We start from the raw sequence: 12,450 nt of genomic DNA, 5'->3' as shown, positions 1-12,450 counted from the left end.
GTTTCCGGCCCCCCCCCCCCCCCGGCCGGGCCCGCCGCCGCCCCCCCCCCCCCCCCCCCGGTACCCGCCCCCGGCAGAGCGGCGGCGGCGTTCAGCGGCAGCGGGAGGTCGCAGACTGAGCCCCCAGACACCCCGGTGCCCCCCGTCGGTTTCCCGACCCGTTTGCACGAACACAAGGACCCGCAATCTCGGGTTTAGCATCCCCCCCCCCCCGCCCCGTTCCCGCGCACTCGAGGGCACCGTCCCCATCCCAGTGGTTTTAACACCATTCTGGGGAAAAAAAAATCCTCTCGCTGGTACCGCGGGACAAAGCGCAAGGCCCCCCCCACCCCCCTTTCCCCGCACCGCCTGCTGACCCCGGCCCGGCCCCCGCTCCTGGCAGCCCCTCTGCGGCACCCGGTGGTGCGGGAAAGGGGAGGGCTCTTCCCGGACACTTGAAATAATCTTTAGATTCATTTCAAGAAAGAGCAGGACACAGGTGCTTATAAAAGAGCTCCTTCCAAAAAGACAAACGAGTTGAAAGGGATTTTCAGCAGGATTCAACTCCCCCACCCGCAGGAGTTACTGCCCCTTGCAGTTAGGGCAAACCTAGATACTGAACTGACCGAGAACTTGTCAATTCTACACATCAGGTGAACTGTATCTCACATATTTTGAACTTTATTTCAGTCATAACACTATTGAACTGCCTCAGCTCTTTTTTTTCTTTAATGGGTGGGGTAGAGAAAGTTCCTAAAGCCAGTAGCAAACACGAGCAGCATCTGCTAAGCGTGAAAAAGCCGCGTCCGCAGTCAGCCCCGGTACGGCAGGCTGCTCCTGACCACCTGCTTGGTGCGGGCTGTTACGCAGAAGCGCAACTTCTAACGTCGCAACAAGCTGCCTACACATATAACTTACAGAGAGCATGCTCAGCACGACAAGGACATGTACAGTTCAAAAAGATAGTAAAATCCTGGTTTTGGACAGGGAGCTAAAGAATAATTTTCCTGTAATTCACAGCCTTTTTGTATGGAGTGATACATGGCAGCAGTATACCCAAATCCCCGCCCTGGGAGAAAGGTGCCGATGGCATCAGACGTGACAACGAGTATGGGTTCCCATGGATTTCCGCTTGCATCCAGCTTTCTACAAAGAAACTAACTACAAACCATTGCTACAGAATGTTGAAACACTCAAAGGCAGAAATACTTAATTATCAAACTTTAATTCGTAAGACTAATCTTACAGAATAAAACAATAGGATAACCAGTCAAGGTTACACTTAAAAAAATCCAGCAGTGCAAATCTAAGACTAAATATTTGTCATCTCCCCCTCCCCTGAAATAGGCAATAGATTATTTAAAAATACCGTAATACATGGTACTTACATATTCCATTTAAAATAAATCTGCAGTGGACACAAACATCTAAGTTTTTTTTTTTTTAATATAAAACCAAAGAATGAATTGCTTAGAATACGGTAAGACATAGTGAACTTCCATGAGCCACAGATAAGCGAATCCTTGGCTAGAAGGTGAAACAGCCATATGTTTCATACAAGACTTGCTACAAGCTCTCCTGGTCCCTCTCCTCCCTCCCCACCCCAGTGACAAGGACATTAATTAACAAAACAAGATGCTAACAAGCTAATCCTAACAGGTGGTGAAAGGCTGGAGTACAAAACTGAAAATGAAAACAGCTCCATTGGAAAAAAAAAATCAAGTTACAGAGAAAGAAAAAGTAAACAAAAGAAGGAAAGTTTGGAAACAAACCTTGCTCCGCTGAGTTGGCACAGCGAGCACCCGGAGCAGGGAGCACACGCTGCGCCTGTGCCCGCACAGCTGCATCACCACCGGTTGTAAGGGAACACTGCGGTCGGGAAGGGGAGAGCACGGAACAGACCGCCACAACATGGCACCTTGACAGTGTCATTGCAAGGGAGTTGTTTCTCTTTGGCCCTTAAAGTATGAAGAAGCAACAGATACAAACTGCACCAAGTACAAAACTGAGCAGGCTGTGTGCGTGATACCAGTTATAGTATTGCGTGTTAACAGCTTCTTATCTAGTTCTGTGAATTCAGATCACTTTTTCCTCTTTCATCATCATAACTCCCTTATTTTTGTTACACATTTCTCACCAAACAGTGTCATTAATGGAAATTAATGATTTACTTTAGTCTTAAACTTGATATGAAACACTTGCAATACAAGATTTTCCTGCAAGATACAGTCTCTGTCCAAACCCAAACGAGGTTTAGTGATATACTTTTGCATTCCTAATGCAATACTAATCCAGGAACTGTTTACGCTCACGATGCACAGAGAAGGAAGGAATACTCAACTCGGGACAAGGACAGAAGAACCCACAGTGCTGGGCACAGAGAAAGGAAAGGAATGCCATACAGGTGAGCCTCAAGTCTCAATGCCATCAAACGGCATACGGAGAGCTCAGGGACCGCAGCAGGACTTCCCCCTGAGAGGACGGCAGCGAGGAGGAAGACGCTGCCCGGGTGTTGGGAGCAGCTGCCAGCGCGGCGTGGGAAACACTGGCTTTGTTCTGTGGAAAGCCACGTTTGCGTTACGGATGCTTTAATCCCCAATTAGTAAATCCAGCAAAGCACTCAATACAACTTCACAAGGAATCGTACCCCAAAATGTTCATGGGGAATTACACATATATACAATACGGAATCCACCTCCATTGAAAGGAGATCACTGAATTGTAATTTAACTGAAATAAACTTTTGCACAAGAATCACCAGGTATTACCATAAACTTCCTACGGAAGATTATATGTTGGATCTGAAAACATCTTTATCAGCCAACTCAAAATACTGATTATATTTGCACTTTACACACAACACTTGTGTCTTACTGAGGACTACTTGCCAAATTCCTCCACAGGACCATTTGTTATGCTGAATCTGCCCTGGAGACAATCACAGATATCAGAGTAAAATCCAAAGTCAAGAGAGAGGCTAGCAAATAGCTCCCCGGATAGGCAAGCTGTGACACTACTGAACTGGAGAGATGGTGTTTTCTTAGATGTTAATGATCATTAGTTAATGTCAATAATTGCCTTGGAAAAATCGGTATATACCAGAAGATAAAGCTTCACATTGTTCCAAAAGAGAAAGGATCTTAAAAGCAGTGTTGCTAAGTTCGATTGGAATGTTCATTTCAAAGAACTCCCAAGAAACCTAAGATATTATAGCCAGTTAAAGCATTTTATGTAAGTATCACTTTCCTGTATTTTAATTCAAACTTTGCACATAGAACAAAAAGGTGAAACAATTTCCTTTTTCAAATCAAATGCAACTTGAAAAGCAGCACCTAAATAGGATCACATTTTTCTTAGCTTATAGTATTTTCTTCTCCCTGTTTAAAATTGCTTTGTAACCAATGGTTTTTATATTCATTTTCTTTTGAGATGATTGATTGTACCTGGCACAGGATGCAGAATAATCGTACCCTTGGCAAAGGAGCAGACAGGAACGTTCAAGGCTGCCCTGTGCCCCATGCCCAAGGTGCCCCTCTTGCCTCGGCAGCGATAGATCGGGTACCTGCCCTCCCGCGGCACTAGCAGCAGAGCGTACTCACCCGGGTCGCTGCATCGAGCACAGAAGCCACAGGAGCTCTGGGGAGGAGCTGGAACTAAGCTACATGTCTTCTCAAGGACCAAGCAAACGAAAGAATGGGAAAGGAAAATGGAGTATGAATGGATGTACAGACAGGTCCAAGCAAGTCAAGTACCAATTGGGAGCTGATAATCACAGAACCAACAAGACAGCAAGTGCTAAGGTAACCCCAAGCGCCAGAAAAAGCTAATGTCACCCATTTTCATTATACTGTAGCGCGTACACCGTCTGCCAGGTACTAAATTTTAAGTTTAAGCCTTAACACCAGGATTGGCAACGAGGTAATAAGAAGTGTGACAGCTGCACTTAAGTTGTAATGTTATCTCCAATTAACTAATGCCAAATCCACTACCTGCACTCGCTCCGAGCGTCAGGAGGGGGCTGTTCCAGGGAGCTGACACAGCACCGCTGCAGGAAGAGCTCCTGTCTCAATGCATTTATGTCAAGACACACTGCTGGTGGCTTGTACACAGAAAGGAAATACCTCAAGCTACAAGAGTAACAAGCACATTGGTAGTTTGTAAGTAGGATATGAAACACCTTTAAAATTCGTATCGCATGAATGTTCTCACTGAAAATACAAAGCAAAAGCTGCTTATGTTGCTATCTAGAGTCTACGGGTAAATATGTAATCTTATACCATAAAGTGAACGCTTTTCCCAGTCTCTAAAATAAAAATAAATACTCATTTGGGAATTTGCACCTGCTGAGTTTCAACTGGGCTGTTTCAAGGAGAGTGAAAAATGGACATGGAATATATTAAGATCAGCTATTCCTACAAGGCTATTTCTCCATGAGTTTCACAAAATGTTGAGCTACTTACATTGAGCAATATCAAGCCTACAGTGTTAAAAAAACCCAAACAAACCAAAAACCAACAATCTGTTAGATCCAGGTTTAACACAGAGCAAGACTGATTCAGTCTGACTGCACAATACAATCTGTTAAGGGTGTGCACCTTTTCAGGACTGAAAGGTCCATTCAGAAAACCTGAGATAAATGGCACGTGAATTGCTGAGATGACACGCAGAACATCACAAACCAAAGGCAAGGAGCATTATTTCAGACAGGACGAGATGCAAGAACTTCCTGTAAACTTGAGCAAGAGAAAAGCTGAAAGGTGATTTAAATTTCAAAAGATCAGTTGCTGGACAGATATCCTAAATTTGGTAAGATTCACTGAATAAGAGAACTACAAATTTTTAAATACAGGTCACAAAAGACTACTGCCGTTATTTTAGGATCCAAAGCGGCATCCGAGCTTCCCTCTTCCCTGCTCCCCCCACCCCCAAACAAGGCAGGAAGGTCTCTTTGGTTCACTCCCTTTGCAAGATCTGCATCACTGCTTCACCCCGCTCATGCCAGACAGCATTATGCAGTGCACTCTAGAGGGTTGGTTTTTTTGGTTTTTTGTTGGTTTTTTTTTTCCAGTCAAACAGGTAAGTGTCATCGCAACAGCTGCAAAATGATTCTGGACTGCAACATGCACGATGAAGAAAATGCTCTGAAAAATGTAGCACCCCCAGGGCGGGAGGCAGAACAGGACCAGAGAGGTATGCAGGTGGGAGGGGAACAACTAACATGGCATGAAAGGGGACAGTAAGCAGCGCTGGGTCATTGCGATTACAAAACATCCACAGTGGTATTCGTCTGCTCCAAACATGCTACACAGAGAACCAACCCAGAGCTTCTAGTATTGAAGGAAAAAAAAAAAAAAAAAAGAGAGAGAAAAAACAAAACAACAAAGCAGGGCATCTTTGGGTTAAAAAAATATTAAAAGAAAAAAAAAAAAAAAAAGAGTTTTGCTACCAAAGATTCAAACCTGAAATAAAAGGGCCAGCAGAATATGGCTTACTAAACATCAATTTTGCATATGGTTTAAAGTTTATTTTTAAAAAACTGTTTCTGAAATTCTCAGTCACAACCAAGTAACTAAATTAAATCTAACGCTTGTAACTGAAAGATTATGAAAATATTTGTTTTTGTTCAAACCATGTAAAAAATCCTCAATAATACATTGTAATATTTTCTTTTTAAAACTAAATTGGAAGATCAACTCTCAGCAGATTTAAGTGTATTACACACAATATTTTGTGAATTAAGATTTATTGATTTCCATTGTATTTGCTTTAAATATGGTTGAAGCTGACTGCAGAAAAGGGATGGTGAAATTTTTTTAAGTTAAAAGTAAACTAATGGTGAAAGAACATCACCTCTGGCTTCCATCAATGCCTCGTTTATCATATTTTATTAATAAGTTCCAGGACTATCACATCCAGGGATGTTGGAGGCCTCTCCCAGCAGTGTCCTTAGCTTTGTGTCATTTTCCTGTGCCAGAGGTGAGCGTGCTTTCAAAAATACTGCCACTTTCCCAGCACCGTGTCTTTGATTGCATCAACATATTGAGTTGGTACCCAATAGACCCAGTAGTAAGATGCTTCTGTTGGGCCCAGCTGAAATGCCTGCAAAGTTAAAAATGACAACATTTACAAATGGGAAACAGAACAGCTTATACCAGTGGACAGATACAGCTTATCCACTACAAAAATCAGACAAGTCTGTTATACCTACTGCCTCCTTCAAACACTTAGTGCATACTACATATATTTGGTAAGCAATGAGAAAAGCATTCCTCGGAGAAACAAGAACTGCAAAGTATCAATTAAAATGATGGGCCCTTTCCTTTTACGATATCATAGCAGCAACGAAAACTCTTGGCCAGTTTCAAGAACATGAGGAAATTATTCTGAAAGACAGAATCTGAAGTGTAACTCAAAGTCTCTAAAGAAATGAGCAGCATGCACAGAGTTGAGAAGCCAAACAGGAACTAAGACAATGACCATGTTTTCATAGTCATAACATTTCATAGAATTTTATATTTAGACATAATGTTCTATTCTCAACTTTTGTCAGTATAAATAGGAGAGGAGCACCATGGCATGCCAATAACCTCTATCCTTACTTTAGGATAAGAGTTTATTGTATCATGTTATGAAGAGGACATTTTCTTACATGGGTGATCAAAAATCAAGTATTTGGACAAAGACTAGGTCAGCACCCTCCTGCAGACAATAATTTTAAGGTATAACATTTCCCCTTTATTCCCCTAAAGAAGGAAACAGACTTATATAAAAGGAACTTACTTCAACATTAAAAGTTAGTTACTTTTAGTCTTCGGAAAGCAAGACCTCAGAAAAACCCACAGATTAAAAGAAACAGCCAAAAATTCAGTAGCATTAGCACAGCTCTCTTAAATGTGTTACTTTTCTAGACAAATACCAGTTTTTCAGGAAATTACATATGGGGAAAAAATATTACAGCATCGAATCGCTACTTTTTTTTAAACCTCCAGCAAGGCCTGTTATTTATATAAATACAATGGAAACTAGAAATTAAACTAGATATAGGGAAGTATCACTAACATTAAGAAATCATGAACTATACTGTGAGTATTTTTACTGTTTTATCGCTGTCACAAGACAGAGGATGTGAAATCACGCTTAAGCACTTAATGTTTACATGAAATCAGCCCAGATTTCCACAAAGTAGCAGATACTCAGTATGCCACCCAAGACATCTACACAGCAGACCATGTCCACATTCCCATCTTCCACAACACAAGGCTGGTATTACTATCGGTCTCTGGCTTGCTATGTTTTGAAAGCCTTATTTCTGTGTATTGGCATGAAGTAATTAGGCTGATATAATTAGAGACATTACTTACCATCATGTGATAATCCTCATGTCCTTCAATAGGTTCACTCACCACATTTTTAATGGACCCCATGGGTAACTTTTCTGTTCTCTCTACATTAAAATTGATCAAAGCATTATTTCTGATACATGAGGAAGCAGTATTTCATATTAATTTCAAATACCACCTCCATTACTTCCAAAAGCTCCTCATATCAGCAGTCTCCTCACTGGGTAAAGTTTGGATACCTGCTGCTGAGAAGCCCGTCTTCCATGTTACCACATACCCCACAGCTGGCACTCTAATAATTTAAAGGAATCCAAAACTGGATCACACAGTTCCTCACATTTTATGTCTCCGCATCACATTAAGTACTCAGTGTACCCGATTCAGGAATAAATTCAGTGAGGAGAAAACCCTGGCTTTATCCGATGTTTCCCCATAGGAACTCCAGTCAGACCAGCGGGATTACTCACCCACCGTAGTGAAAGCTGGTCCACGTGTAAGAACATTCAGACTAACTACTGAGGATTACATTAAGCTCTACAGAAATGACAAGGCTGAAAAAGCTGAAAGATAGGCTAACTAATTCTTCGAAAGCCTAGTCCTGGTTTTATCCTGAGGCAGTGTTCAACTATTACTCTAAAAGCCCAGGGAAGGAAATGTTAATAAGAAAACAGGGAAAGAAACAAAAAGAGAAACAAACAAAAAAAAAAGATTACTACAATTACACAACAGACTATTGTCAGCCAGCCAGAGGTAACCAACAAGAATGACAAACTATATGGTTCAGGGCAGACTTTTTCTGTCTCAGTTCTGTCCTCACTTCTTTCTGAAAACTTAACTCCAAGATCCTTCCTTTCAGTTCCAGCCTAAAATTATATTCTCGGCTATAAGACAGCGAAAACCATAAACACTCTACAAAGGAGAAACAGAACCACGAGTTCCTTGGAAATACCTAATTTGTGTGACCCAGAAAAAACCCACCTATCTAAAAACAGCACACAGGGAGATAATCTTAGTAAAGACAAATATTCTCAGTGCTGTAACTAACCTGACTCCAAACCATTCCAGACTCACAACATTCAATCATTGAGTAAAATCTTACTTTTTACTCATTTAGCATCCTGCAAATCAATTACTCTTCACAATATCTCAGCCACAGACAGATCCATATTATCACCACCTCTATGAAAATGACACAGAGCAACTGAGAAACATCTACCTGTAACCAAACCTTAGATTACAAAAACATACCAAGTGATCTGTGAAGCACAGGGAAGCTGTGTGTGGAAAGAATCAGTTTCAACCTTCCAGGACTAGCAAGCAAAAACCTGCGCTAACACCCAGTAGGTTTTATTCTAGCTCTTGCGCTGGTATCTGCCATGAATTTCTCAGAGCAGGAAGGAGTTTTTCCCAACAACAGCCAGCAATTACAAACATTCCCTAGAGGAAGCAAGCCGCTGCTAATTTTGAGAAGTAGGGAAACAGGTTACATGAAAGACAGGTGACTACAAGAAGAATCAAATTTCACAGCTTACGAAACACTAATCTAGAACACTTCAGAAATACTAAACTTGAAACTCATCTAGAAGGTGAAGGAAGAGGATTAATTACCTGAATACTAATCATGTATTTCGAACACGTTATCAATAACAAAAAGATCTGGCTGCCTAACCTACAGAGGAAAAAGAACAATGTCTTGGCTCCATCACTTAGCCCAGGAGAAAAATCACTGCAACTGGTACTGATAGAGGTTTTAAAGCCAGAAAAATCTTCACAGTCAAGTCTACAAGTCCTACAAAGGAAAGGTCAAAAACTTTTGAGATTTCTGCTTACTTTGGAAATAACATAGCAGCTGGAGGTGCCATCCAAAGCTAATATTACCATCCAATTAGGTTACTTTACTGGGACAGTGAGCAAGCACTTCTATTCCTCTTGCTCATCATTATAATATTGTCCCATCTTGGTCAAACTAAAGGAACACAGTTTCCTTTGGAGGCAAGGGGTTATCTGAGACGTCCTCAGCAATGCACGTTATCACCACAGCGCTTTCAGCTCCTTCTGGCACCACTCAAGACGGTAAACTGATTCCTCTGCACTGCAACACATGCCATAGTTTCTGCAGTTGTACATCACTGAAACAAGACACGCAACTAATTTTGGTCGGAAGGACAGATAATGACAGAGATGCCAGCACTCCTAGTTTTAATCCCAGTCCTAAGATTCCGTTTTGAGTCTCAGCCAAGTCATTGAGCCTCTATGCGATGTTGGCAGCAAACCAATGTTTATGAAGTGCTTTTGAGATATGCTAGAAATGCCAAATATAATTTACATTTGCAGCTATGAATAGCAGATTGGAACACTAGTCTACAGGCACAACTGAACTCAAGTTTTTCAAGAACAGAAGTAAAATATCCAGTAACATTCAATGATCTGGGAGAATGGCATTTGAGAAGAGGAAGCAAAACTTAGTTTTGAAGTATTACAATACCAACACTATTCCCTAAACACAATTTAGTCACACCAGAAGCTATTTCTAGGTCACACAATTCACTTGTAGCCCAATTATCAATTATTCATCTCAGAGTTTTAGAGTTGCTCACCTTTTGTACCAATCCATAGCTGGTCTTGCTCAAGTTTAAAGGTCAATCTTACTTTCCCCCCCGACTTGTTGTACATGCCAGATAACGGCACTGTTGGCAGGCGCTCCTACAAAGAGGCAACATAGTAAGTCACGGTGAAGGACTTTAACAGGAAAAGCTATATTCTCTTAACTTTTTAAATATAAGGATGATCCATCTTTCCAGTTTTCTGCTAAGATAGCAAAGAACGATTGAACCAGCAAAGAAAGGTCTCAAACAACAAAAAAGTCTCTCTCTCCTGATTACGACAACGTCTCAAGTACTTGTTTACTTACCTGAACACCTTTAACAGAAGGCATCACATCATCAGGTTTTCCTTTATCCAGTACTTTTCTGTGTTGCTACAATATAAAAACAGAAATTAGAATTTACAGAAATGCAACAGAGCTTTTCAATTTACTTCCAGCTGCACCTTTGACTGTATCCCAGTAGCACTAACAGACAGTTAAGGACTATTCCCAGTCATTTATCACACGGGAAATGGTTAATTTTCAAAGTTAACCGAGCACTTTTTACAACAGCCTAAAGAAATTATACAAATGACTAAAACCCCAATATAAGGCAAAGGGTAACATCCCTTCTACAATATACATAAATATATGTCTATTAAAGAAAAATTTTAAATCCCAAGCCCCACTTTAATATTGTACATGCTGAATCACATAGTTGGCATTTGGCAAGACAGTTTTAACAGTCCAGTGTTATATCCAGTGAACGGCAGAAAACCCTCCACATTTGACAGTGCAACATACCGCAACACAGCAACAAACCAGAACAGATTAGAGCAGTAGTAACTAAGAAAACCATGCTCACAGCTTGTAAGTTGCCGAGTACCTTTAAACAATGATGGAACTTACAGTGAACGTGAGCTATGATAAATTATAGAAAAACAAAAGCATGTTTCATAAAGGTTGCAGTTCAATGATGCACTATTTAATTTTAAATCAAATTTATTTTGAGGAAGGTACGGGGCCAGTAATACCTTCAGTTGAAAACCCTTTATCAGCCCCACTACACCGCAGCACCACCACCACCAAACCGACTTCACTGCACTGCACTTCACTCCCTATTCGCAGGCAGCACTTCAAGATGCGAGAGGAATATTCAACATCCACATTCCCTTCAGTGCTGGGACAGCTGAAGGAACTGCTCTCTTGGTGTTTGTTTTAAAGGCAGCTTTTGGAGATCAAATTCTTTTATACCAACAAAAATCGGTTAGTTTTCAGACAAAATTAACTGCGGTTGAGCTAATAACCATGAACTATTTCTATTATTTACCATTACTTGTCTGAACTGCTAGGCTGTATCTAGCACCAGCAGTATCTTGCAAGGCCCCAGCCTCCGCTAGACTAAACATTTTTCTGCTGCTAGAACTCCTCTGCACAGAGCCCGTCCATCGCTTAGCTGTGATAAAAGAAACCCCAGCCTGCTTTGAGGAGGAACAGGACCCAAAGGCGGCTGCAGAGTATTACAAGAGAACCACGTAAATCCTACAGCTCCCCCATGCCAGGAATTATTGAGATTATCAATAACCTTTTGTCTGCAAAGCGGCTCCTTTTTATTCTCTTCAGCTTTGACCTCCTGTTGAGCAGCTTCTTTGGGTGTATTTACTGCTAAAACATCATTGATAGTAGAGCCAACAACCATTATTTTCGCTCCATTTGTTACTTTGATTTCCCGCAACGTTTTCTCCTCTGGTAGAAGTCCCTTGAACATAACTTTCTGCATAGCAGGTGGAAGGCCTAAGAGGCAAGAATAACGATTACGAGACCGCCCGGCAGCGGCGAGAGGAGGCGCGGGCTGAGGCGGGAGAGGCGGCGACAGCCTCGACAGACCTGTGAGCGAGTGGATCTTCTGCTTCAGCTCGGCCCCCGTGCTGTCCAGGCAAAACTTCACGTCGTACTTGTTCTTGTTCCAAATAACCTTTAGCTCCACCAGCTCCTTCCCGTTCTCCGCGTCGCCGCCGTTGCTGACAGACGCCTGCGGGGGATCCCTGTGCTCCTCGCCCACCGGAGACCTCCCCGCCGCCGGCGAGCCGCCCTCTCCGCCGCAGCCCAGCGGCAGCTCCTGCGCCTCTGCCTCCATGCCCGGCTCCTCGGCACCTGGAGGCGAGCGCACAGGAAGAGGCCGGCCAGCGGGAAGCTTCCCCGGCCCGCCCGGCCCACCCCGACCCGGCTCGACCCGCCCGCTCTCCAGCCCCGGAGCGACCGCCCGGCGCCGCGCCGCCCCCCCCACCGCCCGCAGACTGCCCGGGGCCGGCTCCCCGCGCCGGCGCCTCCCCGGCTCCCCGCCCCACCCCGCGCTGCCGCTCGCCGCCGGGACCGCGGGCTCCTACCATCGGCGGCGGCAGAGGCGGCGGCGGCCATGATGATTGTGTACAATCTGCCGCGGGGCACGCCGGGAAACGCCCGCCGCTGCCTGCTGGGCCGCGCCGGCTCCCGTAGCCCGCCCCCTCCCGCCCCTCCCAACCCGGTGGGCGGTGCGGGCCCCGCAGG

General features: G+C 43.3%; 1 protein-coding gene across 1 annotated transcript; it reads right to left on the bottom strand.

The window, feature by feature from the left end:
* Window positions 1–5,479: 5,479 nt before the first annotated feature.
* Window positions 5,480–12,437, bottom strand: UBFD1 (ubiquitin family domain containing 1). Its single transcript, XM_075767100.1, has 7 exons — window positions 12,291–12,437; window positions 11,791–12,057; window positions 11,489–11,697; window positions 10,231–10,296; window positions 9,917–10,022; window positions 7,341–7,423; window positions 5,480–6,078 (listed from the first exon to the last, which is right to left on the bottom strand). Exons 1-7 carry the CDS (start codon window positions 12,319–12,321, stop codon window positions 5,968–5,970), a joined length of 873 nt encoding a protein of 290 aa, XP_075623215.1. The 5' UTR covers window positions 12,322–12,437; the 3' UTR covers window positions 5,480–5,967.
* Between the last annotated feature and the right edge of the window lie 13 nt (window positions 12,438–12,450).

This window comes from Balearica regulorum, chromosome 15 (assembly GCF_011004875.1).
Source record: "Balearica regulorum gibbericeps isolate bBalReg1 chromosome 15, bBalReg1.pri, whole genome shotgun sequence".
Classification (NCBI taxonomy): Eukaryota; Metazoa; Chordata; class Aves; order Gruiformes; family Gruidae; genus Balearica; species Balearica regulorum.
Note: the sequence above shows the minus strand (reverse complement) of the source record. Positions and strands in the feature narration are given on the sequence as shown.